Raw genomic sequence first — 20,951 nt, 5'->3', positions numbered from 1 at the left:
AACACCCAGTTTCTGATTGGCAGGTCTCAACTCGCAAAAACCGAACCACAACTCCATTCCCCTGCGGCAGGTCTGCCTCGAATAATCACTATTTCCACTACCGGTGACTTTCTTGAGTCGATCCCTCAGCCTCGCGAGGGTTGGGTATCGTCAACTCACTTCATGTTTGTCTTTCCCGGGTTTTAATCAAGAGTATACTTTGAAATAAACTCATGCGTTTGTAATTCGACCTTTCATACCATTCGTCAATCTCAACTTGGTGTATGTTCGTCCTTCCAACCTGACTTTCCAAGATCGCACGCTCACCAGACGACTCCTCAAGCTCCATGGCGCAGAATGGAAATATCGTCCAGGGTGCAGTGGCAGATGGAGTAACAGGACCTCGAATCGTCGTAGGCATTGATTACGGAACTTCAAACACAGGTGCGTACGCACCCACTCTACCCCGCCTAACCCTAGCAATATATCTTCATGAGGTCGCTGACCGCGACGGCTTCTCTGACTAGAACTCGCATGGGCACAAACCGACGGATCAGCCAAAAACTCCATGGCCGACCTAGGCAGCGACCTCGTCGTCTTCAAATTCTGGCCCGGATCAGACAATCCCCGCGTCCCCTCCGCAATCTCGTACTCGCCCACGAACCCGGACACCAGACGCTCGCAATGGGGATGGTCGATTGACGACGACTCGAAAGTATTGAAGTGGACGAAACTAGAACTTGAACCGCAAAGTACGAAAGCGGAGCTGGACCAGTTGCGAGAATTGACTAAGGGTCTGGATTTGCTCAGGGAACTAAGAGAAAGTAAGAATGAGGGCCTGATGACTGATGTCCCGCAGCATATCACCAAGAGCGCGGAGGATATCGTGCGAGATTTCTTGACGAAGGTTTCGAGGGTTTGGTATAAGCATATGAAGAGTCAGAATCAGTTTGTGTTGGAACAGGTTCCGCTTGATCTTGTGATCACTCATCCTGCTGTAAGTTAAGATACTCTTTGGGGCCAAGAGCATCCGCTTACTGTTTTAGACTTGGAAATATGAAGCGATGAACAAGACGTTTCGAGCAGCTATGGGAGCTTTCCACAGCGGCATGTTTCCAACTATTCGAAATGTATCATTTGCCTCAGAGCCAGAATCTTGGGCTCTGTATACCATTCAAAATTTACTGGCAAAAGGTCATGATGTTCTGATTCCGGTGAGAATCTTGTTCCCTGAGAAAGTGTCCTTCTCTGTATCTAATGACGAGTTCAGGGAGAATGTTTCATTCTTTGTGACGCTGGTGGTGGAACTGTCGTAAGTATCTCAATCCTATTTCCTGGTATGAAACGCCTGACATGTGCAGGACTTGGTATCCTATCGCGTCAATAAAGTTGACCCACTTGAGCTTCACAGAATAGGCAACATCACAGGTACGTTCTCAAAACAGACCTGAGAAAGAAACTGCCTCTAACATTCAAGCAGGAGATAAATGTGGTGGTACATTCATCGACAAAGCATTCCTTGATTTCCTTGCCCCACGATTAGCAAATCTTGACATCGACCCAGAAACCGTCGGCACGGGTGGACACATGGTCTTCAAACCCAGATCAAGAGTGTTGCTTGAGCGATTCGAGAGAATCAAGCATGCATTTACAGGGACTGGGGATGCTTCATTGACCCTTCCCAGAGGCACAAAAGTTGTTGCTGGCTATGAAGACAGTATTGTCAATGGTGTGCTTACTTTGACTGAGTATGTTTAGATTTCTATGTCTGTTCTGAATGTGGCCTAACATAACTTAGACAAGATCTCAAGAAGATGTTCTCTAAGAGCGTTAATGGCACTTTGGGCTTGCTTCAGAGGCAAATGACGAGAGTTATGAATACAAAGTATAAGGGTATTCCATGTCAAGTCACTGTAAGTCTCTTCTATCCGCACAACCGAGCAACAACTAAAGTAATCGTTCAGAACATCATCATGGCTGGTGGTTTCTCAGAGAGCGAATACCTGTTCAACCAGGTAAAAGCTTATGCCAACAAAGAGGCAGATGTCGAAGTTCAAAGAGCCGATGACTGGTATGTATACCCCACCGAACTCTCCAAACAGGAACACATACTCACATTCAACCCGTAGCTGGATCGGAATCGTCAAAGGAGCAGTCCTCCGCGGCATGGGCGTCGGCATGGCACCAGCACCTGCCGTAATCCCCTGTCCACGCCACTACGGCATCTGCGTCTCTCACAGATACGAAGAATGGAACAACATCGGCGAAAGAACCGTCGACGACAGCTTTCACGGCCAAAGAATGGTACCCGATCACCTCTCCTGGTTAGTTCGACAAGGAGATGCGATCTTGCCATTCGAGCCTATTCAAACGAGATTTGGGGTACGATGCAAATTCACGAAACAGCAATATGATTTGGGGAGTAGTGTTAGGATAACTTTCGTGGCGTCGTCGATTATGGAACCACCGTCTACGATGGCTGGTCTTTCGAGGGGTATGTCAACACTCTCTACTTTCTTACTTAAAAAAACAGGATCCAGCATTTCTTTCGTTTTTTTCGCTAACTTCCTATCAATGTAGCTGAAAACGAAGTCATCTATCTCGACGTAGAATCAACCATGATCCCCAAATCATTCCTCCAGAAACAGTCCAAATCACGAGGCGGGTCCTACCTCACAGCCGATCTCGAAGTCGTTTTCGAGATCTCCGACCGAGTCTACGTATCCGTGCAACACCACGGCGAGGTCCTTGCCAACGTCGACACGAATCTGTAAGCGAGCAATAAGTAATAGCGTGTACACTTTCTCGTTAATTTTGGCGTCATTGGGATTTCCCGTTAAGAAGACGAAGCCTTATTTGCAGATCTCTCATGTATAGAAGCATTCTAAGAACAAAACTCAATATACCCACCCAGTCCAATTACCCAATCAAAAAGTCCCGAAATGCTGTTGCCTGCCTGCCTTTCAATCTGCTGTCTTGCTTTTCCATATGCATGCGCGTGTGTCGATATCAAAACAAGGCGGTGTCAGCATCCATGCAGGCCATCGGAACGCCACAGATACCAAGTCTACGCCCGGAACATGTGTCACCACCACATCTCGCGCGGTGGTTCGCGAACCAAATCTTGGTCTCAGCCTCACGCTGTTTGGCTTCTCTTCTCCGCACAACAGCAACTGTGCCCGTGACGTGCATGCTGCGAGGTCTCGGCGCGCATAGCCCACAAGGCTCTCTCTCTATCATCAAGGTGTCTGATAAAGCTCTAGCTTCTTAGTGGAGGCTTGGAATGCTTCTGTTTCCTTTCACAATTGGCGTGGGCTTCGTTGCTACATTGAGCTGTACGTTCCTAGACACCTGATCTGAGACTGTGACTTGTGACTTGGGTACCTACTCAGCCTCGGCAAGTCTACTTTCCATCATTCATTTTCGTTGCTCGCAGCCTTCTCTTCGTCTGGCAGGACATTTCAAATCTTCTGTCTGAGTGAAGGATCGATTGGGAGCCTCGAAAGACAAAGCGCCTCACCAATCACTCGAGCCACGATTCCTACCACCTAACTACTTGCCTCGTCCTCCCATCTTCATCTTTATCTTCATCCCCTCCCTCTCCTCAAGACCATGGGTTGCGGCCCCTCACGCCCACCCCCAGAAAACGGCTTCCAACTCGACGACAAACGCGCCGTCTTCCGCCCACCCCCCTCCCCATCAACCCCCGCCCCCGAAATGAAGAAATTCTTCGCCTCCGCAACGGCCTCGCGGTCGTCTCGACGTCCTGAGCAAGCACCGGCGCAATACACGTCGCAAAATCGCGCGAAAGAAGTAGCGAGGTGTGCGGCGCTGTTGAGGGAGATGTATACGTTGGATTTGGAGATCTGGGCTATGGGCAATGCGCATGTGGAGGATGTGCCGGAGAGGGAGTTGAAGAAGAGGAAGGCGAATGCGTTGTTTGGGGAGGTGAGGAGGTGTGTGGAGGGGTGGAAGGGGAGTAAGGGGGCGGGGTGGGAGGGGGAGGAGTGGAGGTGTGTGGAGGATATTTGTGAGGTTGTTGAGCAGCATGGGTTTAAGAGGTATTGAGTAGAGGTTGAAGGGTTTGGATGTAGGGTGGGAATTGTTATATATTTTTTGGGGAGCAAGGTTAAGTGGGTTTGAATGATGATACCACACGTTTTTGACATTTTTTCTACTCTGTCAGGTTTGGGAACTTCTCCTGCTGTCTCTGGCCAGTACCAGTTGTGTATGAGTATACTCCCGAGTGGGACGTTGACATCCGCAAAATTTCTATTCACTGATGTTATCGCATTCATGAAATTAGTCCTCCTCCATCCTCGTTTCCATGCCTTAGTATCTTGGGCTAGAAAGGTATGCGACTTTCATCAATTCTCCCAAATCGAGTTAGGGTCGGTAGGTGGCTTTAGCTTCATGTTCTCGGCCATGAACGTTTGTTCAACGGGTTTGTCTCTACTCCTCGAGTCCTCGGTCGTCGATGCTTTCGTGCTTCGCTTTGATCATGCATCCTCGATCCCGCCGCTTCCTTGTAGCTGTTTTCTTATTTCTGAATTCTTTAACGTCAACGAGCAGGTCAAAGGATGGTAGTCATCCACAACTACCTGGAGATTTTCATGTTTTTGGTGGGATTGCAGAACCGAGACCTTTCAGAACAAATTTTGGGTTATGTTTGGTACCATCTGACCATTGGACGAGCCGGAAAGTACGGTTTGTCAATTAAAATTTTCCTTTTTATACCTCGCATGCAATCAGTATATACTTACATGTGTTCCCCAGCACCAATCACCACGTTCTCCCTTGATAGATGCGCTCGCTTAACCAGCCTGAACACTTCAAGCACAACACCTCAATTGCCTCGAGCAGCCTGAACGATTTAAGCATATAAAAGCTACATGGTCGGTCACATCAGCATTGACTTCACATCCTATGTAACTTCACTATAAAATGTAATTAGATCGGCAACATATTATCCGCATCCATAGGCCTGATTAATTCCTTAAACAGCGTCTTGGCGAACGAAACAACCTCGTTTCGAAGTTCGGCACTTTATCCCCTCCAGCCTAGAACCGCCAAATGAGGTACCGATAATATCGGGAGTGTGGGGTAGTACCAAACACTTAATATCCCCGCGCGAGAGAAATCCACGAACAAGTCCCGTTAGATTGGACGATCGTCCGTTCCGCGTGAGGAGGGTAAAAATATCCGCAAGATGGGTTCGTTTGCCCCGTATATAAAGCCCCCACCCGTCTCTTCCATGGGTGGTTGATCGACGAACCCGCGCTCATATTTCATCCAGTCTTGACACCTATTCAGTCGTAACTCGATATCGATATCAAGATGTTGGCAACCACTGTTGTTATGCTCGCGCTCGCCGCTTGCGGCTTCGCTCAAGCTCCTGCTGGATACAAGACTGTGTACCTCACGTCCATGGTCGACAAGACGTTCGCCATTGTCCCGAAAGCTGCCAAGGCCGGTAGCACCACTGTTGTGCAGACTCTTGACAGCAAGCCAGAGCAACAATGGTACCTGAAGGAAGGCAACTCTACAATTCAGCTGGCCGGAACCACACTCTGTCTTGATGGTGGTGCCAAGAGTGAGCATCACACTACTAAATAATGAGAGTTCGAGCCAGTACTGATACGTTGAGCAGGTAACTGGAAGGACATGGGAACCGTCTACCTGCAAAACTGCTCCGCTACGGCAGTAGCTCAGCAATGGGACGTGATGGCCGACGGCCGAATTGCGCTCGCGCCATCGAGTCCTCGTAAGTGCCAAAGTGCTGTACTGGCAGATTTTCAGAGCTGATACCATGTAACAGAAGAATGTCTCGATCTCCAGTACATGAGAGCTACTGTCAACAACCCAGTCGGGCTTTATAGCTGCGCGGGTCTCCAGAATGCTGGTGCGGGGGACAAGGGTATCAATTGGCCACAAGTCAATGCTACTACTTCTTGAAGTCGGTTGGCTAGGGGTAGAGAATGAAGTCTGGAGGAAGAGGAAATGTATAGGTCGGTCGTTTTGTTCAGAAATGTGAGAATGAGTGGTACATAGTGGTCAGGAACAGCTTGTATATATTCAGTTGAATTCTTTGTATACCAATCAAGTTTAGTTCATTCGTTCACCACTTACTGTTCAACGTCTCGCTCTATGGTTGGACGAAGATCATGTATTTACTGTCGCCAGCTGTTTTCTTCAGCAAAGTGCCAAGCATGAATGCATAACATCTAAGTGCTGGCAGAGCTCCGTACTAAGACAAGCGAGAGAGGAAAAGGCCCAGTAGTTCGCCTCATGATGTTTGATGCACACTCAGAAACAAAATAAGAAAATCCAATGTATTTAAGATACCACGAGAACTCCATGCAATTAACCCTTCTGCTACTCACTCTAATCAGACGTGTGCACCAACTAATCATTCAAACATCTCGAACCTTCAAACCCTTTGAATAAACCAAACGCAACATACCACGAAGCCCCTGCCAGGGATGCAAATCAACGAGGTCGTTGGCCAGACTTTGAATATAGCATAAATCCTGGATTTAGTGACTATTTCCACATGACGTCCCGCCGCCGAGTCAAACAGGACGGAGACCTTGCTAGCCACATCACGACGCGATATCGAGGCTTCGAGCAGAGAGATAATCGTTGAGAAGATTATTGCCCAATTTTGGATTTTGAGTAGCTCAGAGTTGTGGGGAGTGCTAATTCGACTAACATCCAGAATCACCGATTGGAGATTATTCTTCGTCTCTAGAGGGTTATTTAGGAGTGAGGCAAGGTTGACGAGATCTTGATCTTCGAGCAGGATGTATAAATGAGCGATGTTGTTCAGCTGATGTCTTGTGAGTTCGTTCCATTCCGTTAGGTTTCTCGGGGACATCATTTTATTTTTCTGGTGGTAGATTCTTCGAGCTGACTCGAAATCTTCGCTGCCACGAAAGGCTTCTAATTTATCGGGCTCGCAAGGCCCTAGGTAGATTTCGAACATGAGATCGAATATCGTCTCTTTCAGATCTAATGGAAGACCTTTCCAGTTAAAAGTTTGATGTCGTGGAGGGTTCATTTTAGATGCACGTGGCGATTGTAGGGTTTCATTTAATCGCTAGGGATGAGAATAGTTGATGTGATGCAACACCAAGACGATAGTGGCTTTACAGAATAATATATAGACACAATGTTTGACAACTTCAAGTAGCTTCATATTCATACAGTCATACGGGAGTTATGAAGAGGCACTTTTGACAAAAGGACAGCAAAGTGTTGCTCTTGCTATTAAGCGAGGACTGAAAAGGGGTTATGCGACTAAAAGCCAACCAACACAGCATGACAGTCATGAATGTACAGTTGGTCTCGATTCATTCTTCATCAATGCGATGGATTCATGATGATGGGCTACATCTTGGAACTTCCACGGTGTACTCTTAATAGCCGTTCTAGTCTCAACCGTGAAACAAATGTAAGCGGATGTCACTAAGTTGCTAGCAAGCTTATAGTTTCGGGCTGATTCAATAGTTACGGAGTTTCAAATCGCATTCAACGTAAATCTACGATAAATTTATCACTCCAAACACAACTATCGTCATTTCCCAGAGCAGGTACAGGTACTACAAACTAAGTATTTCAGGAAGTGAGCCACACCGCATCCACTTGTGTCTTCCAATCATCGCTTTCTTTCATTTCTGGGCAGTTCTAGCTACATCCTCCGAGCTCAATAGCCACAGGTACCAAATATCCGGGTCAAGCCTTAGAGACAGATTCTCGCAAAGCATGCGCTTTACCAGGCGTCTCCTACAACCAGGAGGGCGCGTGAATACTATACTGATCTTGTTAACACAACCATGCGAAGCAAGAATCAAAAGTTTAATCATTGGAACAAGAGTATCTTCCCAGACATTCCGAACAAGGTATTTAGAAAAGTAGCCAATACGCGTCAGATCGATGATGACTGAGTGGAGATTGTTGTTCTGGCTCAGTGGATTGCGGTCGAGGAGAAGGGCATCTTCAGACGAAGTGTCTTGATTAAACATGAGGTAGAGGTGTTGGACCCTATTTAGTTGGCTACGATTGTATTCTCGCCATTCGCACATATTGCTTGGAGTCATGATGCGGTTCACCTCATGATACATGGTCATAGCGAAATCGCCGTCTCTGTTGCTTTCCACTCTAAGTTCGCAGAAAGGTTCCAAATTATCAGGTATCTGTGGCCCCGGTAGAACTTCGAATATCATGTCGAACACCTTTCCTCTGAGCTCTGGTGGGAGGTCTTTCCATCGGAAGAACGTTGTGGGTTGCGAGCTCATCTTGGAATGATTGGTCGTCACTTATCTTGAAGTTTGTATCAGAGTTGAATTGTCCTCCCTTTTTATTGTGTCAGAGGCCCTTTATATAAGCATTTCCTCCATCCAAAGTCATCATCGCGGACACATTGTTCTAGACTCGACAACGCATCGTGAGAGTCTAAGATAGTAAAGTGTGAATAAGCGAGGGAGGAAAAGGGGCTCGTCAGACAGCACTCAATTCCAACACGAGAACATCATTATCAACAAAATATGACCATTTACAGATTTGCGAGCAGCGTGATAAATCAAGGACTTTCCATATGGTACTTGAATGTCTGAAGTTCAGTTGATACTTGAAGTATGCCATCATCATTATAGACATGGAAAATGCGGGGCAATATTGCGGGGTCGTAGAGGAAACTTTAAGCGAAGGTCACTGATGCGCATAGGCGGTCTCTGCCTACTGTTGAAGAGCCCAGGACGTAGCCGATCGCAACGTCAACAGATATGACCACAGTTATTAGAAGCAACAACAATTCAACAGACCAAGTACGGCCAACCTCTTCGGCATTTGGTCATGATCTATATTAACAACAATGCCAGCGTTCTTCGATACTATCTAGCTGCAGAAGGACAATCGCGCGATCACTAGAGCACGGAATAAGATGTCACTCCCGCAACGCTGAGATATAAATAACGTCGCTTCAATAAATATCAAATATCAATCGCGGCGAGCTAGACCCGAAGCACCAACTGGTCAACTACCCAATGCATAATTCGGTTGTACAAGGCAAGCCACAATTACACAGAACTGCTTGTGGACTCAATGCATCCAATATTTGCTTGAGGCTGGGATCCGCGCATAACCTCCGCCTGCTGTTTTCTTTGGAAAGGCTATCTATTCACGGGCCAAGTTCCTTCAGCTTTGCTGCATGTGGATTACAAATCCATCGTACGATTTCAGCTCTTGTATTAAGCAACAAAGCCATCACGCGGTAAGGATAGACAAGGGTTTGAGGGAGCTGAAATATATCGTATTGCCAAGTTGTCGAGCCTCACTACTTTCTTATCGTCACCCAGACTTTTCATTGCTGGTATTTGCCTCTAAGTATGCATAAGACTCCTTTTCTATATGGACACTCAACAGATCTAAGAGCTGACCAAGCATTAAGCATTTCAAATCTCGAAAGAACCTCGAACTCATAAGGCTGAAACCTGAGAAATTCGAGATATGGATCCTCTTAGCGCTATTGCATCAGCAATTGCCATCATCCAAGCCATCTCATCTACCTACAAAGTCATCGAAGACCTCAAGAACCTTCCAAAAGCCTTCCGCGAAGTCAATAAGAGCCTGCCTATTGTCGAAGACACTCTCAAAATCGCTCGCCAACAGCTCCTTGGCAAGTCGGTAGATGAATCGACAAAGAAGGCTATTGAGCCATATATCATTGCATCTGAAGAGAAGGCGAAGTCGTTACGCGATATCTTTAAGAAAGTCGAGCAAGGACAGGTTCAGGGGAAGGACACCAAAGGATGGTCTGTGGTCGACTTTTATCGTACTACAGTGGTACCCATGGGCAAAGCGCATAGGGTCGAGAGCCTGATGAAAGACATCTTGGAAGCCGTGAAGAACTTGGCAACTTATCAGGTTTTCAAAACTGCAACACAGCAGCAGGTGAAGAAGCTGGAGGATGCCATCAACGAACTGGCTAAGGTCGAACCTTCATTACCAGACTCGGACTTCGAAGCTAAGAGCACTACAAACGTCAGCCAGTCAGTTGCCGAGGGAGGAAAGGGGAATCAAGCTGTCAACAGTGGACCAGGACAGCAAGATAACAATTTTGGAAATAAGTTCGAATCAGGTGGTGGAGCTTTTAATTTCGGTGAGGGAGTTTTGAAACTATTGGGCGGGAATTGATAGTCATAATCTAGAACAAATAACACTGACTTCTCCTTCGTACAGTATATAACATTTATCGTTCCCGTCCCAATGGTCAGTTCCTTCTACACCTTAATAGATTTGAGGCTCTAAATCGCAATAATAAGCTGACGCATTAGATGTAGGCTCCGATGCGTTGAGCCTTGAATACTCCAACTTGCCATCCATACACGTTTCATATTTTGTTGAACGAACAAAACTTCTCCAAGACCTCCGCGAGATTTTCGATACTGGTCCTAGAAACTCCAGCGTTCCCATCATAACGGTACTATCTGCTATGGGTGGACAGGGAAAGAGCCAAATCGCACTCAAGTACTGCCATTCAAGTGCTAGTGGTAGTTACCGTGGGATATTTTGGGTTAATGCGCTGTGCAGGAGTACCACACTAGAGTCGTTTCAGCAAATCGCCGATGAAATATCCCAGAAGAAGATAGAAGGGGTGCCAGTCCCGGACCCGTCGGAAAAGCTCCTCACGTGGGACAGGGTGACAGAGGAGCGCTATCTCTGGGATGAGCCATGGATCTTAGTATTCGACAACTATGATGATCAAGAAGGGTTTCCAGAACATGAAGAAGAGCGCCCTAGAAGTTTCTCCAGACTGGTTGATTTTTTCCCTTCCAGTGAGTCTTCTTATTCATCGCATGTGAAACCCTTGCTGACAGCCTTTGCACCTCTAGGAGGGAAGGGCTCAATCCTAGTAACAACAAGAGACAGTCGCGTTGGCCAAGGCCTAGACTGGCACAGAATCGAAGTGCCCAACATAGAGATGGACGATGGTGTCGATCTTCTCAAGCGCTTTTCGAACAGAGCGGATCTTACAAAGAATGACTTGCTCGCCTGCGAAGAGATCGTCAAGAAGCTCGACTACCTATCTCTAGCAATCGATCAGACGGCATGGTTTATTTTCATCAACAAGCTCAAATTTCACACTTTCGTCGAACAGATTGATGATTACATGCCGAAAGCCCTCACTACCACACCACGGGATATGACTTGGAGTTACCGGCGAGCCGGTCGATTGCAAAATTGCAATACAACTTATGAATACTCCCTTTCCATATTGGATTGGGAAGTTCAAGACGTCGCATGGCATTTCTTAACACTCTCTGCATACTTTGGTAATGCCGGGATCCAAGGAGTATTGTTCAAAGAATATTACACCATCCCAAGTGGCGAAATCCGTCCTCCGTGGCTATCATTCTTTAGTCGATCTGATGTCTGGGACATGGATAAATTGCGGACACTCACTGCAGACCTGAGCTATAGACACCTAGTGACCTTTCATGATGATCCAAATCCAGAATCGAACGGTGTCCATTACTCACTTCATCCGGTCATTCGGGAGTGGCTTCGCGAACGGTCACAGTCATCAGCAGAACACTTTACTGCTGAAGCCGTGACCGTACTTCAAAGGTTTGTCGAAACTACGAACATTAATCAGATGTCCCTTCAGACAAGGCTGGATATACTCACACATATGAGTACGATTATGCAGGCGAAATCGCTCTGTCTCTACAGCGGTTTCGGACTTGGCACACCAGGCGTACCAGAGGATCACGTACCTCCCGCACTCTCCTTCGCCATATTCTGCCGAAAATTCAGTCGACTCAAAGTATCCAAGAAGCTCTTGTCGGACTTGCTGACCGTAAGAGAGTGTGCAAGTATAGCAAAAGCCCATCCCAGAAGCGTCAAGATCTTGATCGAGCTAGCGGAAACATACGCAGACAACGCAGAGCATAGCGTTGCTGAGGAATATTTTATATCTGCGCTGAAATTATGTAGTGACACACTCGTTTCACTGCGGTGCCAGGCTCTCCTCGGCCTCGCGAATGCCTTGGGAGCACAAACCAAGCTTCGAAGTGCTCGTGCCCCGGCGGAACAGGCGCTGGTGTTGGCCGTATCAGTCAAGGACGATGGCCGCATGCTTATCCAAGCAAAGATTACAGTCGCCAGAGTAGAAGGAAGTCTAGGTCATGTTCCCAGAGCTGAGGCTTTGATACAAGGAGCACTTAACGACGCTAAGAATTCAAAGACGATTGGCCCCAGGGACAATCTTACCCTTGAAGCCGAGCTCCTAGATGCCTACCGCTACATGGCACGGGGAGACTTTGGAGAGGCGAAGAAGGTTACCGAAACTACGTTGCAGAGGATTGAGGAAGAAAATGGACAGGACCATCGCCTGGCTCTCAATGCATTGCAGCAGTTAGGTCAAATTTACGGCCAGATGACACAATACTACGACGCGCGTTTATGCTTCCAAACGTCACAGGAGAGAGCTGCTGCTCTGTTTGGCGACACGCCTGGCGATTGTGACATAGAAGTTCTTATCGGATACACTTACCTCAGTGAAAGAAACTTTACGCAAGCAAAAGCTCGATTTGAACGAACGTGCGAGAAGAGTAAAGGCAAAAGGGGCTTCGAGATGGCTTTTCTTCGTGCTTCCATTGCTTTGCTACAACTTTATATCAAATATCTTAGCTTCTTTCAGGCAATACCACATATCTGGCTGTTCTTCTGGTACTTTCCGTTTGCTTTCTTCGTAAGAACGCAGCGAGGTATCTTGATGTTTCTGACTGCTGTCTTACTATTGTTGGTAAACATGTGTATACAGGGACAGTTTCTCACTTTGGCTGCTATTTGCGGCTTTGTGGTCGTTGGTTGGATCTTATTGTCAAGGTAGCGCGAGACAGAAGATATGTGCCCCAGGCTAAATGCAACTTTATGAGATCTTCCTATATTATAAGAATGAGAACGTGATAACAGTTTCTAATCCAAGACCGCTTCGATTTGGGAGATTCTCTCGTGGACTGGCTACAGAAATTATCATATTTATACGCAACAAATATTATAATATGATGATAAGGAATTCAAGTTTGTATTAGCAAGCTATTCGTTCGATCAATATGTTACCTCCAGGGGCAACTGAACCGATTTGGTCTCAAACGTAGGTCACTAACTGTAAAATCGTCCACATCTTCTTCAGGAGCTATTTATGCCATGTCCGTTCCACAGGCTTCCATGGCAGTACTGCGCCTATAGAACGGGCACTCGAGAGACCACTCCAAACGCAACCCTCCAGCAAAGCGAAACCATCCCACGCCCAACCACCACAAACATAGACACCATCGTCGCCATTACGCCAGGTTGAGTTGCTATCTCCAACGTCCCTCTCTCTGAACATCGTTGCCAAATAGTCTCGAGAAGTGGGAGTCGCAAGTAGGCGTACGAATCTTGATTCATGGAGGACTTTCGCTTGATCGAGATCCATAAGATTGGAATTTCCGGGCCACACTGTTGATAGGACCCCGCAAGGGTGGGCATGTGTAGCTATTGTTGTTTTCCCACCTATGTGGTCCCGTTTCATTTGCATGGCGATAAGTTCGCTCCTCGAGTGCTGCACCAGCTGTGCTGATCCTTCTGGCAGCATATCATAATCTTGGTGGACGACGACTGACACGTCAGAAATTTGGAGCTTGTCCATAACATAGGAAGTGGGAGGATAAATCGCAGATGTCTGTTTCGGGTTGACTGCTAGAACAACGTTATCGAACAAAATGTTCAATTTGGTGCCAGATTTGGTATCTTGGTAGTGCAGATTCAAGCGCTTTCCTGATGGCTCTATCCCGGTGACTTTTGCATTGTAAACAACAGATATCCCTTGCACAAGCCGACCCTGAAGCAGTGACATGGTGATTGATGTCTTGTGAGGAAACATATGAGTTTGTCGTTTGTAGTCCGTAAGATAGATTGCCGGAAACTGTAAAAACAAGTTGTGAGGGCTTGAAGCAACGCTCGAAAAGAGGGGAACCGCGTAGCCCTCAATGAAAAACTTTGGCAGTCTCAACCGAGTAAGGTATTCCCCAATGGTTTCCGCATATGCCGATTTGCGACCCAGAACTCTTGGAGAGATCCAGAAACAGGCAACAGAAAACCAGATATAACAGCACAGCACTATGAAACTTGTCCATAACCCAGACAGCAATCCAAGTATTCCAGGGGCTCGCAAGCAGATTATAGGCAATCGATGATTATTAGACGGATGGAAGAAATAATAGTTTGAGATAGTTGCCACATCATCAGCGAATGCAAACAGGAATCGCCTTTCGATCGTAGGAACTCTCAGATATTCCAGCAGATTGAAGAGATTCTGATAGTAGCGGCCGGAGAACACTCTCATGGGAACATCGACACGAGTAATTTTCTTGCTTTGCGGTTCGACATATTCATAGGAATGACCGTCGAGACTAAGGGCAGGAGCCTATAGAAAAGGTTAGTCTCAAGATATTTTCGGGAGATCAATGTATGCATGCCATCTCGAAAATTGTAACATTGAACTTCCTTTGCAGGTCATTGTGGAGCGCAAAGGCAGCGACTAGCCCAGCAGGGCCACTACCAACGACTGCTACTTCTTTCTTCATGGTTTCCCGAATGTCACTTAGAGGGCAAAGTACAAGCTTGGCAAAAGTGGTATTGAACAGAAATACTTTGCAGAGCTCCCCCTAATAGCTAGTGAAAGGGTTTGAAGAGGACAGAAACTTCCACAAATGCTTACGTTGACTTTTCTGAGATAGAGCTAGAGCGAACAGATGACCTTTCTATTCCATTGCATGTAGAGATGCAGTGTGCGAGTCCCGGTAATGGTAAGCTGACTTACAAGCCTAACTCTTAGCAGCATTACTTGCTCTCTTTCAATTACTGTTGTATAAAAAATAACTTCACCGCCACTGATGCTGCACCTGCAACGTGATTGATAACTATTGGTATTCTCGAGTAATGAAAAATTAGACTTAATTACAAGACTCCTTTCTCAATCTCAAAACAGCTCGTAGCGGACTTCCGAAATAACCTTGGGTTCCGACCTCGTATGCTTGTCCAGTCACGAGCGTCCGAGCCGCATAATTGTGGAAGGATCCAAAATCCGAAAAAGAAGCGCCAGGAGCGTTACATCTCACTAATCATCTACACTCTGATTTGAAGGAAATAGTGTTGAGACTTCTCAGATCTGCTCACTCCTGGTGCAATTGGTCAGACGGTACGAGATACACTTGATCTCCTCTAAGCCGGATCTCTCAACACCAACTCAGAATTTGCCTCATAATTTTGGGCCGAAATGTTGATACAAATCAAATCTCATATAGCGAGGATTGCGGTTGAGATTGCTAAGCGCAAACTACTCATTGGCTATCTAGTTGCCAAGTAAAGAGGACCTTGTCTGCTCCACAAAGGTAGTTTACTAATAACCTAGCGCTTGTTTGACTCGTGCTCTCGGTGCTCTCACTCTGAAAGATCCTTTTTGGAGTCAAACATTGAGTGTGGACGTGAAGTGCGCAGCTTTGAACGATAGACGTTTTCACTAGACCGAATGGGACAATTTTGAGTATGATCTCGAGCCAAATAGACATATGGTTCATTCGCTCAAACACCGACTTCATCGTGAAAGTGACACTAGCTCAACCAAAGTTGGTTTGACAGCGGACACTTCTTTAGTTCCCGCTCTTAGCAACAACGAACTACACAGAACAGTATGTCGGACCATGACCTCAAGACTTCTATAGCGTGAACTGTGAACACACAAACCATCAACTCATCTAAATAAAATTCAGACGATGTGCTCTCCGAAAACCTCATTTCTCACAAACGCAAGATTAAGAATTAATAATGCATCTCAAAACTCCCCTCCTCTGCGCCGCGGCGCTCCTCAGCAGTGCGATTTCCGCATCTCCCACTCCTGGCTTCAATGGCTTATTCGAATACGCGGAGCTCGACCAATATAACACTACCGAATGGTACCTAGATTTCCCCCCTCCTCCTAAGAACTTCATCACTAACACGCACAACCACAGTACTCTAAACGAAGACGGAAGCGGACGCATCTACCACGCCAAACCCTACAGCAGACAATGCAAGAACATCGACGAAAAAACCACATCCTTCAGCTACTATCTCGCGCTCTTCACTCAAGCATGGGGTGAGTTCCTCCATATCATGTTGGATGCGGGAGATATGTGCTAATATTTGTTCCCTGTCGTAGCTTACGCGGAGCCTGGATGCAAGGGGAAGAGTAGGAAGATCAATGATTGGGATCAGGGTGAAGGTTTTCCAGATATGCCACATGACCCGGTTTGCTGGAATGTCCACGTTAAGTCTTGGGATATGGCTGAATTCCAGCGAATCCGATCTATCATGATGGATTAAGTATGGGTATGGCGCGAGGTGTCTTTTGCAGCATTGGTTTAGAGTCCTTAGCTCAGAAGTCTCACTTGAGGGAGACGTCAATCCTAGGTCTATCGACGTAGTATATAATTGGACACTAGCACGTGCAACTTTCATGGTCAACCTTGAACTTAGCGGAGAGTCGAAGTGCACAACTTGTGCTATCACGAGATTCAAATCCGGCAATCGCAGTGACACTTTCATTCATAGTACCGTAAGGAAAATTGTCCTAACTTTAGGCTTTCCACCATTGTGGGGCATGTACAAGCACTTGTGATCTGACAGCGACCGGACCATCTCTAGACTTCGACGGACTGTACAAAACAAGCCAACTATAACATAATGACCATTTCATCAGATCATATGAGTCAAGCGCCCACAAACCTATAAGAGTATTCGATATTCCCCTTCATCTCATCAACTCTTCCATTTTCCGAAACAACACATGAGCACGAAATTGCAACCACATCAACACAACGACTCGCAACAACAAAACATCACAACCATGAAGCTCAGTACCATCATGCTTGGCGCTAACACCCTCGTGGGAACTGTCTCAGGAGAATTCATGCCCTTCGTAAACGACTTTGTCTCCGAAGTAAAGCAATGGGATGTAGGAATGTGGTACGTCTTCCTCCACTGCTCTCCCCCAACACACCTAACGAACTTTCCAGCGGATCAACATCAGAACGCGGTAATCCGCCCTGGGAATTCCCCAAACACAACCTCAGACATATGAAGAAAGATTACCTCACGCTGCGCCAATGCTTCGAGCTCAAAGACGACGCGGAATCGTTCCAGTACCAGATGGGATGGTGGGCTAACACCGTATGGGGTACGTAATATAGATCCATGTCCTTGAGAATAGAGAAGATAAGCTAATGTGGAAGCAGCTTACTCTGGCTATGACTGTCAGGGAGAAGGTGGAGGATACAAATTATCGCCGGGTTGGTGGAAGATGTTGACGACGGAGTATCGGTTGTTTGAGGTTTGCTGGAATACGAACTTCACGTCGGTTACGGCGGGAGGGAAGCGACATAATTTCACGAGAATTAGGTCGATTATGATTGATTGATCTGCGGGTCCTAGCATGTCTGCGTCGGAGCGTCTGGAAGCGGGTTGGATAAATCTGAGACTCATGGAAGCAATTCATGGTAAATTCGTACATAGATTGATTACTAGATAGATGTCAAAGAAAAAGATGTTTTACCAACCTTGGAATCCTTTTTGGGTGGGATACTTTCATGCGTTCCTTCACAACTTTTGTACGTCTGAGCCCCCAGCAACTTCCGAAGGAGTCGTCTGTGTTCCGTAGGGATATGATGCACATCTAGAAAAGCCCCTCAGTCAAACGATTTGCCGGCCAGCCATCTGTTCAACATATCCAAAGATATTTCTGGTTGATCCATTGGAACCTGAATTCAGTCAGTTATCATCAACATTCGCATGCTCGGAAATGATCCTACCATATGCCCAGAACCATCGACAGTCACGAGTGCGAATCTCGTGGTCTTCTCATCACCATCCATCATCTTCACGTTGACTTCCTTGAAAGTTCCGGCTACCACTTCCTTGCCGTCTTTTGTACTTTTCCACGGTTTCAACTCTTTGGAAGTGAAGGCGCTCTGACCTTTCCAAGGCATGTTGGCAGTCCATCGCTTTGCTCCTGCAGTGTTACAGGCAAGATCTAGATTGCCTTGATAAATCAGAACATCTATCTGATTGGCAAGGAGATACTCCAGTTGAGGTTTCATTGTGATTTCCAGGTCTTCTGTGAGCTGGAACGCCTCTTCCACAGCATGTGAGCCAACCTCGAATTTCCTGACATTTTTGGGTACGCCAAGTGCATTGAAAGAAGACTCCAGATTGAGATAATCCTGAACTAACTCTGTCTCAGGGTAGCAGAACTCATCCAGATCACATGGCGCAGTGACTGCGAAATCATTAGCGACAGCACTCAAATAGAACATAACAGAAAGGAAAATGTCTTACTATCAAATCGATTGCGACCTCCAGCATATGATTCACCATCGTAGAAGACGATAACACCATCCCAGCAGACTTTAGCAGCAGCATTGCAAATCGCAGGATCTGGATAGTCGTAACAAGTCTTGGCCACTGCAATACAACGAGGAAGATTTGTGGCCATGATATCACATATCGTTTCGTTGAAGATCGGCTTGTCTACACCAGGATTGGTAGTACACAAAGTTTCCCAGTATCCATACGCAGTATCCAAGGGAGATACGTAGCCATTGCCGATAGCTAAGGACTTCAAGGGAACTTGTGCTTGCTTTGGATACAGAATGTTTTGACTGACAATCTGGGCTCCTAGAGCAGGAAGATAATGGCCCTGTGAATGTAAGTGATCTTGAATTGGAAACGATTCCTGCAGAGGCGAGACAAATAATCCCACTTACAGCATAGCTCTCTCCTGTGATCACCAATGGCCCGTTCTTATGCTCAGGGAACACTTTGCTCACGAACACTTGCAGAAAGAGATGCATGTCAGCAGCACTGGTGAAGGAGTCGCCAGGTACCGGCTCTCCCTCATCAAGATAAGAGAAACCAACTCCAGCAGGTTGGTCCACAAAAATCAACGCTGTTTCCTTGTTCCAGCCGAAAGGATTATATACAGTGCCATTGCCATGCTTATTGATGAGGCAAGGACCAAGTTCTTGGAGCATTCCCAACATACTTGAGCCCCCTGGCCCTCCAGTAAGCCACAATGCAAGTGGCTCGTCGTCATTGTCTGATGCAGCATTCTCAGCTTTGAAATACCAGAAGAAGAGATGCTTCGCGCCAACATCAAGCCAACCTGTGTACTGATCTACAGGTGTATCGCACAAAGTAGCATTCTGGCGCTTGACACGAATTGAGTGGCTGGACGACACCTCACTTTGGTAAGTCGTGAAGTCAGAAACGGATGGATCGTGATCATGAAGCAAAGGAGCCTGCGAGACCTTTGAGGCAAGAATTGAGGTGATAATGCACGGGAGCAGATACAAGTAATTCATGGTGCAATGATTCAACTTGAATCGATCTTTGGAGATGTGAATGAAGACGGAATGCGGGGAGGAAGTTGAGATAAGATTCACCAAGATGCAGGCAACAAGGTACCAGAAGAGTTTATCTATTCTCGAATAGGAAGGTGGATGAAACTCGGCCGTTGTATTTATCCGTATTATTGGCGATCAATTGTAGACTACTTTTGACAAACCTTCCCACAATTAAGCCGCATTGAAAATGACATCCTTTCCCGCATTGTCAATATCTCAACTAGAAAAAGGGGGGCTTTTGGAACATATGCCAAGCAAAAATTGGGGTGAGAATTGGTTTAGACCTTGCATCTCGAGCTACTGAACCGTCTGCGTACTTGTACCAGTACAAATTGTTGAATTCAGAAGTATTAGTTAGCCTCTAGCATCTTCAAACTTCAATAAACATCTTTGAGAAATATTTATGTCACGTGATACTAATCATTGGTTAACACTTCCATTCGGACTTCTGGATTCGACTGTGTTGTCCTTCTAGAAGCCTAGCTGCTCCATAGCATATTTCCACATAGCCACAGCACCCCCGTCCCCCCCGATCCACACGATCCTTTTCAATTCAGGGCCGATATTTGATACCTTGCCTTCACAGCCCAATAAACGCTGGATCTCCCGAATAATGTCCCTCTCGATGTGCGCTGTTGGATTCACGAGAACAGATACTCTACCGACGGTTGCATTTCGTTCTTCTCCGTAAACTATGGAAGCCCCGCGTCTCGACGCGTCGAGTAATGCTTTCGTGAGACTCCCGCAATCCTCCAATTTATCGCATCTTAACACATCGAGGGCGATTCGCTCGAGGTCGTTCCGGTACTTGAGCTTGAAGCCAGATCCTACAAAAGACTGACCTTCGAAAATCAATATGATCCCATGAACCCATTTATACGGACGGTACAAAGCATTGAATGCAGCGAGGTTACCAACAGTTATAGGGATATCAGCTCGGTGGTAGCCAGCGAGGACATCGGCATAATGTGCAGGATGAAGTAGAGAGGCTAGTTCTGGTTGAAGCTTAGTGAGCAGCAATGGTTGCTGAAATCCGTCGTGAGCCTCTCGGATAGCGAGGAGGCGAAATATTTCTATGCAGATATCTGAAGGAAGGGTTGCCATTGCAGGAAGCTTGTTTAAGGGATTTTGTGCGGCTTGTCGGACAGCGCCGAAAAATGTCTATCATTGGATGTTGGCAAATGGCGGGGATAGAATCGTGCGTTGTGTGACACACAGCGTAAGAATGTCTATCGTTGTTTGTGGACGAGTTGTGGGTATAAAAGCGTATTGATGTTGTGACGGAGAAAGAGAGCAGGCAAAGGCAATTTGCCAAAACAACGCACATAGAGGAGGGCCGAGGGGAAGGAGCCACCAGCACAGCCAGAAGTAGTGCGCAAGACTGGAAAGTCCAATCTAGTATCAGTAGGCCAGAAATCATGTGGAAGAAAACGCACAATGGGTAATCATCACACTGACCTCGATGATGTTTGAGTCCATAGCGTC

The 20,951-nt window shown here is 46.5% G+C and overlaps 11 protein-coding genes across 11 annotated transcripts; 6 read left to right on the top strand and 5 right to left on the bottom strand.

Moving 5' to 3' along the window:
• Positions 1-92: 92 nt before the first annotated feature.
• On the top strand, positions 93-2,904 carry LY89DRAFT_688619 (uncharacterized protein). The gene is made up of 11 exons (XM_018215741.1): positions 93-265; positions 323-423; positions 507-976; positions 1,026-1,193; positions 1,250-1,291; positions 1,341-1,407; positions 1,460-1,727; positions 1,778-1,892; positions 1,944-2,050; positions 2,109-2,473; positions 2,560-2,904. Exons 2-11 carry the CDS (start codon positions 327-329, stop codon positions 2,751-2,753), a joined length of 1,893 nt encoding a protein of 630 aa, XP_018066513.1. The 5' UTR covers positions 93-265; positions 323-326; the 3' UTR covers positions 2,754-2,904.
• A 224-nt stretch (positions 2,905-3,128) lies between these two features.
• On the top strand, positions 3,129-4,047 carry LY89DRAFT_722521 (uncharacterized protein; the record flags this gene model as incomplete). The annotated part of the gene is made up of 1 exon (XM_018218739.1): positions 3,129-4,047. Exon 1 carries the CDS (start codon positions 3,592-3,594, stop codon positions 4,045-4,047), a length of 456 nt encoding a protein of 151 aa, XP_018066512.1. The 5' UTR covers positions 3,129-3,591.
• Positions 4,048-5,316: 1,269 nt separating this feature from the next.
• LY89DRAFT_709989 (uncharacterized protein) lies at positions 5,317-5,977 on the top strand (the record flags this gene model as incomplete). Its single annotated transcript, XM_018217795.1, has 3 exons — positions 5,317-5,572; positions 5,630-5,743; positions 5,798-5,977. 3 exons carry the CDS (start codon positions 5,317-5,319, stop codon positions 5,932-5,934), a joined length of 507 nt encoding a protein of 168 aa, XP_018066511.1. The 3' UTR covers positions 5,935-5,977.
• A 377-nt stretch (positions 5,978-6,354) lies between these two features.
• On the bottom strand, positions 6,355-7,039 carry LY89DRAFT_673936 (uncharacterized protein; the record flags this gene model as incomplete). The annotated part of the gene is made up of 2 exons (XM_018213398.1): positions 6,355-6,363; positions 6,443-7,039. The coding sequence occupies 2 exons, from the start codon at positions 7,037-7,039 to the stop codon at positions 6,355-6,357; spliced, it is 606 nt and encodes a 201-aa protein (XP_018066510.1).
• A 610-nt stretch (positions 7,040-7,649) lies between these two features.
• Positions 7,650-8,276, bottom strand: LY89DRAFT_757823 (uncharacterized protein; the record flags this gene model as incomplete). The annotated part of the gene is made up of 1 exon (XM_018221416.1): positions 7,650-8,276. One exon carries the CDS (start codon positions 8,274-8,276, stop codon positions 7,650-7,652), a length of 627 nt encoding a protein of 208 aa, XP_018066509.1.
• Positions 8,277-9,114: 838 nt separating this feature from the next.
• LY89DRAFT_688618 (WD domain-containing protein) lies at positions 9,115-10,302 on the top strand. Its single transcript, XM_018215740.1, has 2 exons — positions 9,115-9,363; positions 9,428-10,302. Exon 2 carries the CDS (start codon positions 9,487-9,489, stop codon positions 10,171-10,173), a length of 687 nt encoding a protein of 228 aa, XP_018066508.1. The 5' UTR covers positions 9,115-9,363; positions 9,428-9,486; the 3' UTR covers positions 10,174-10,302.
• A 2,878-nt stretch (positions 10,303-13,180) lies between these two features.
• Positions 13,181-14,612, bottom strand: LY89DRAFT_722518 (FAD/NAD(P)-binding domain-containing protein; the record flags this gene model as incomplete). Its single annotated transcript, XM_018218738.1, has 2 exons — positions 13,181-14,452; positions 14,523-14,612. The coding sequence occupies 2 exons, from the start codon at positions 14,610-14,612 to the stop codon at positions 13,181-13,183; spliced, it is 1,362 nt and encodes a 453-aa protein (XP_018066507.1).
• A 1,075-nt stretch (positions 14,613-15,687) lies between these two features.
• Positions 15,688-16,214, top strand: LY89DRAFT_688616 (uncharacterized protein). Its single transcript, XM_018215739.1, has one exon. It carries the CDS (start codon positions 15,853-15,855, stop codon positions 16,204-16,206), a length of 354 nt encoding a protein of 117 aa, XP_018066506.1. The 5' UTR covers positions 15,688-15,852; the 3' UTR covers positions 16,207-16,214.
• A 638-nt stretch (positions 16,215-16,852) lies between these two features.
• LY89DRAFT_673931 (uncharacterized protein) lies at positions 16,853-17,482 on the top strand (the record flags this gene model as incomplete). Its single annotated transcript, XM_018213397.1, has 3 exons — positions 16,853-17,031; positions 17,082-17,242; positions 17,301-17,482. The coding sequence occupies 3 exons, from the start codon at positions 16,853-16,855 to the stop codon at positions 17,480-17,482; spliced, it is 522 nt and encodes a 173-aa protein (XP_018066505.1).
• A 62-nt stretch (positions 17,483-17,544) lies between these two features.
• LY89DRAFT_624610 (serine carboxypeptidase) lies at positions 17,545-19,481 on the bottom strand. The gene is made up of 4 exons (XM_018211050.1): positions 18,828-19,481; positions 18,400-18,760; positions 17,874-18,340; positions 17,545-17,822 (listed from the first exon to the last, which is right to left on the bottom strand). The coding sequence occupies exons 1-4, from the start codon at positions 19,422-19,424 to the stop codon at positions 17,751-17,753; spliced, it is 1,497 nt and encodes a 498-aa protein (XP_018066504.1). The 5' UTR covers positions 19,425-19,481; the 3' UTR covers positions 17,545-17,750.
• Positions 19,482-19,836: 355 nt separating this feature from the next.
• LY89DRAFT_223316 (uncharacterized protein) lies at positions 19,837-20,839 on the bottom strand. The gene has a single exon (XM_018205970.1). It carries the CDS (start codon positions 20,568-20,570, stop codon positions 19,938-19,940), a length of 633 nt encoding a protein of 210 aa, XP_018066503.1. The 5' UTR covers positions 20,571-20,839; the 3' UTR covers positions 19,837-19,937.
• Between the last annotated feature and the right edge of the window lie 112 nt (positions 20,840-20,951).

The sequence above is a fragment of the Mollisia scopiformis genome (assembly GCF_001500285.1).
Source record: "Mollisia scopiformis unplaced genomic scaffold LY89scaffold_22, whole genome shotgun sequence".
Classification (NCBI taxonomy): domain Eukaryota; kingdom Fungi; phylum Ascomycota; class Leotiomycetes; order Helotiales; family Mollisiaceae; genus Mollisia; species Mollisia scopiformis.
This window is presented reverse-complemented; position numbering and strand designations above follow the sequence as displayed.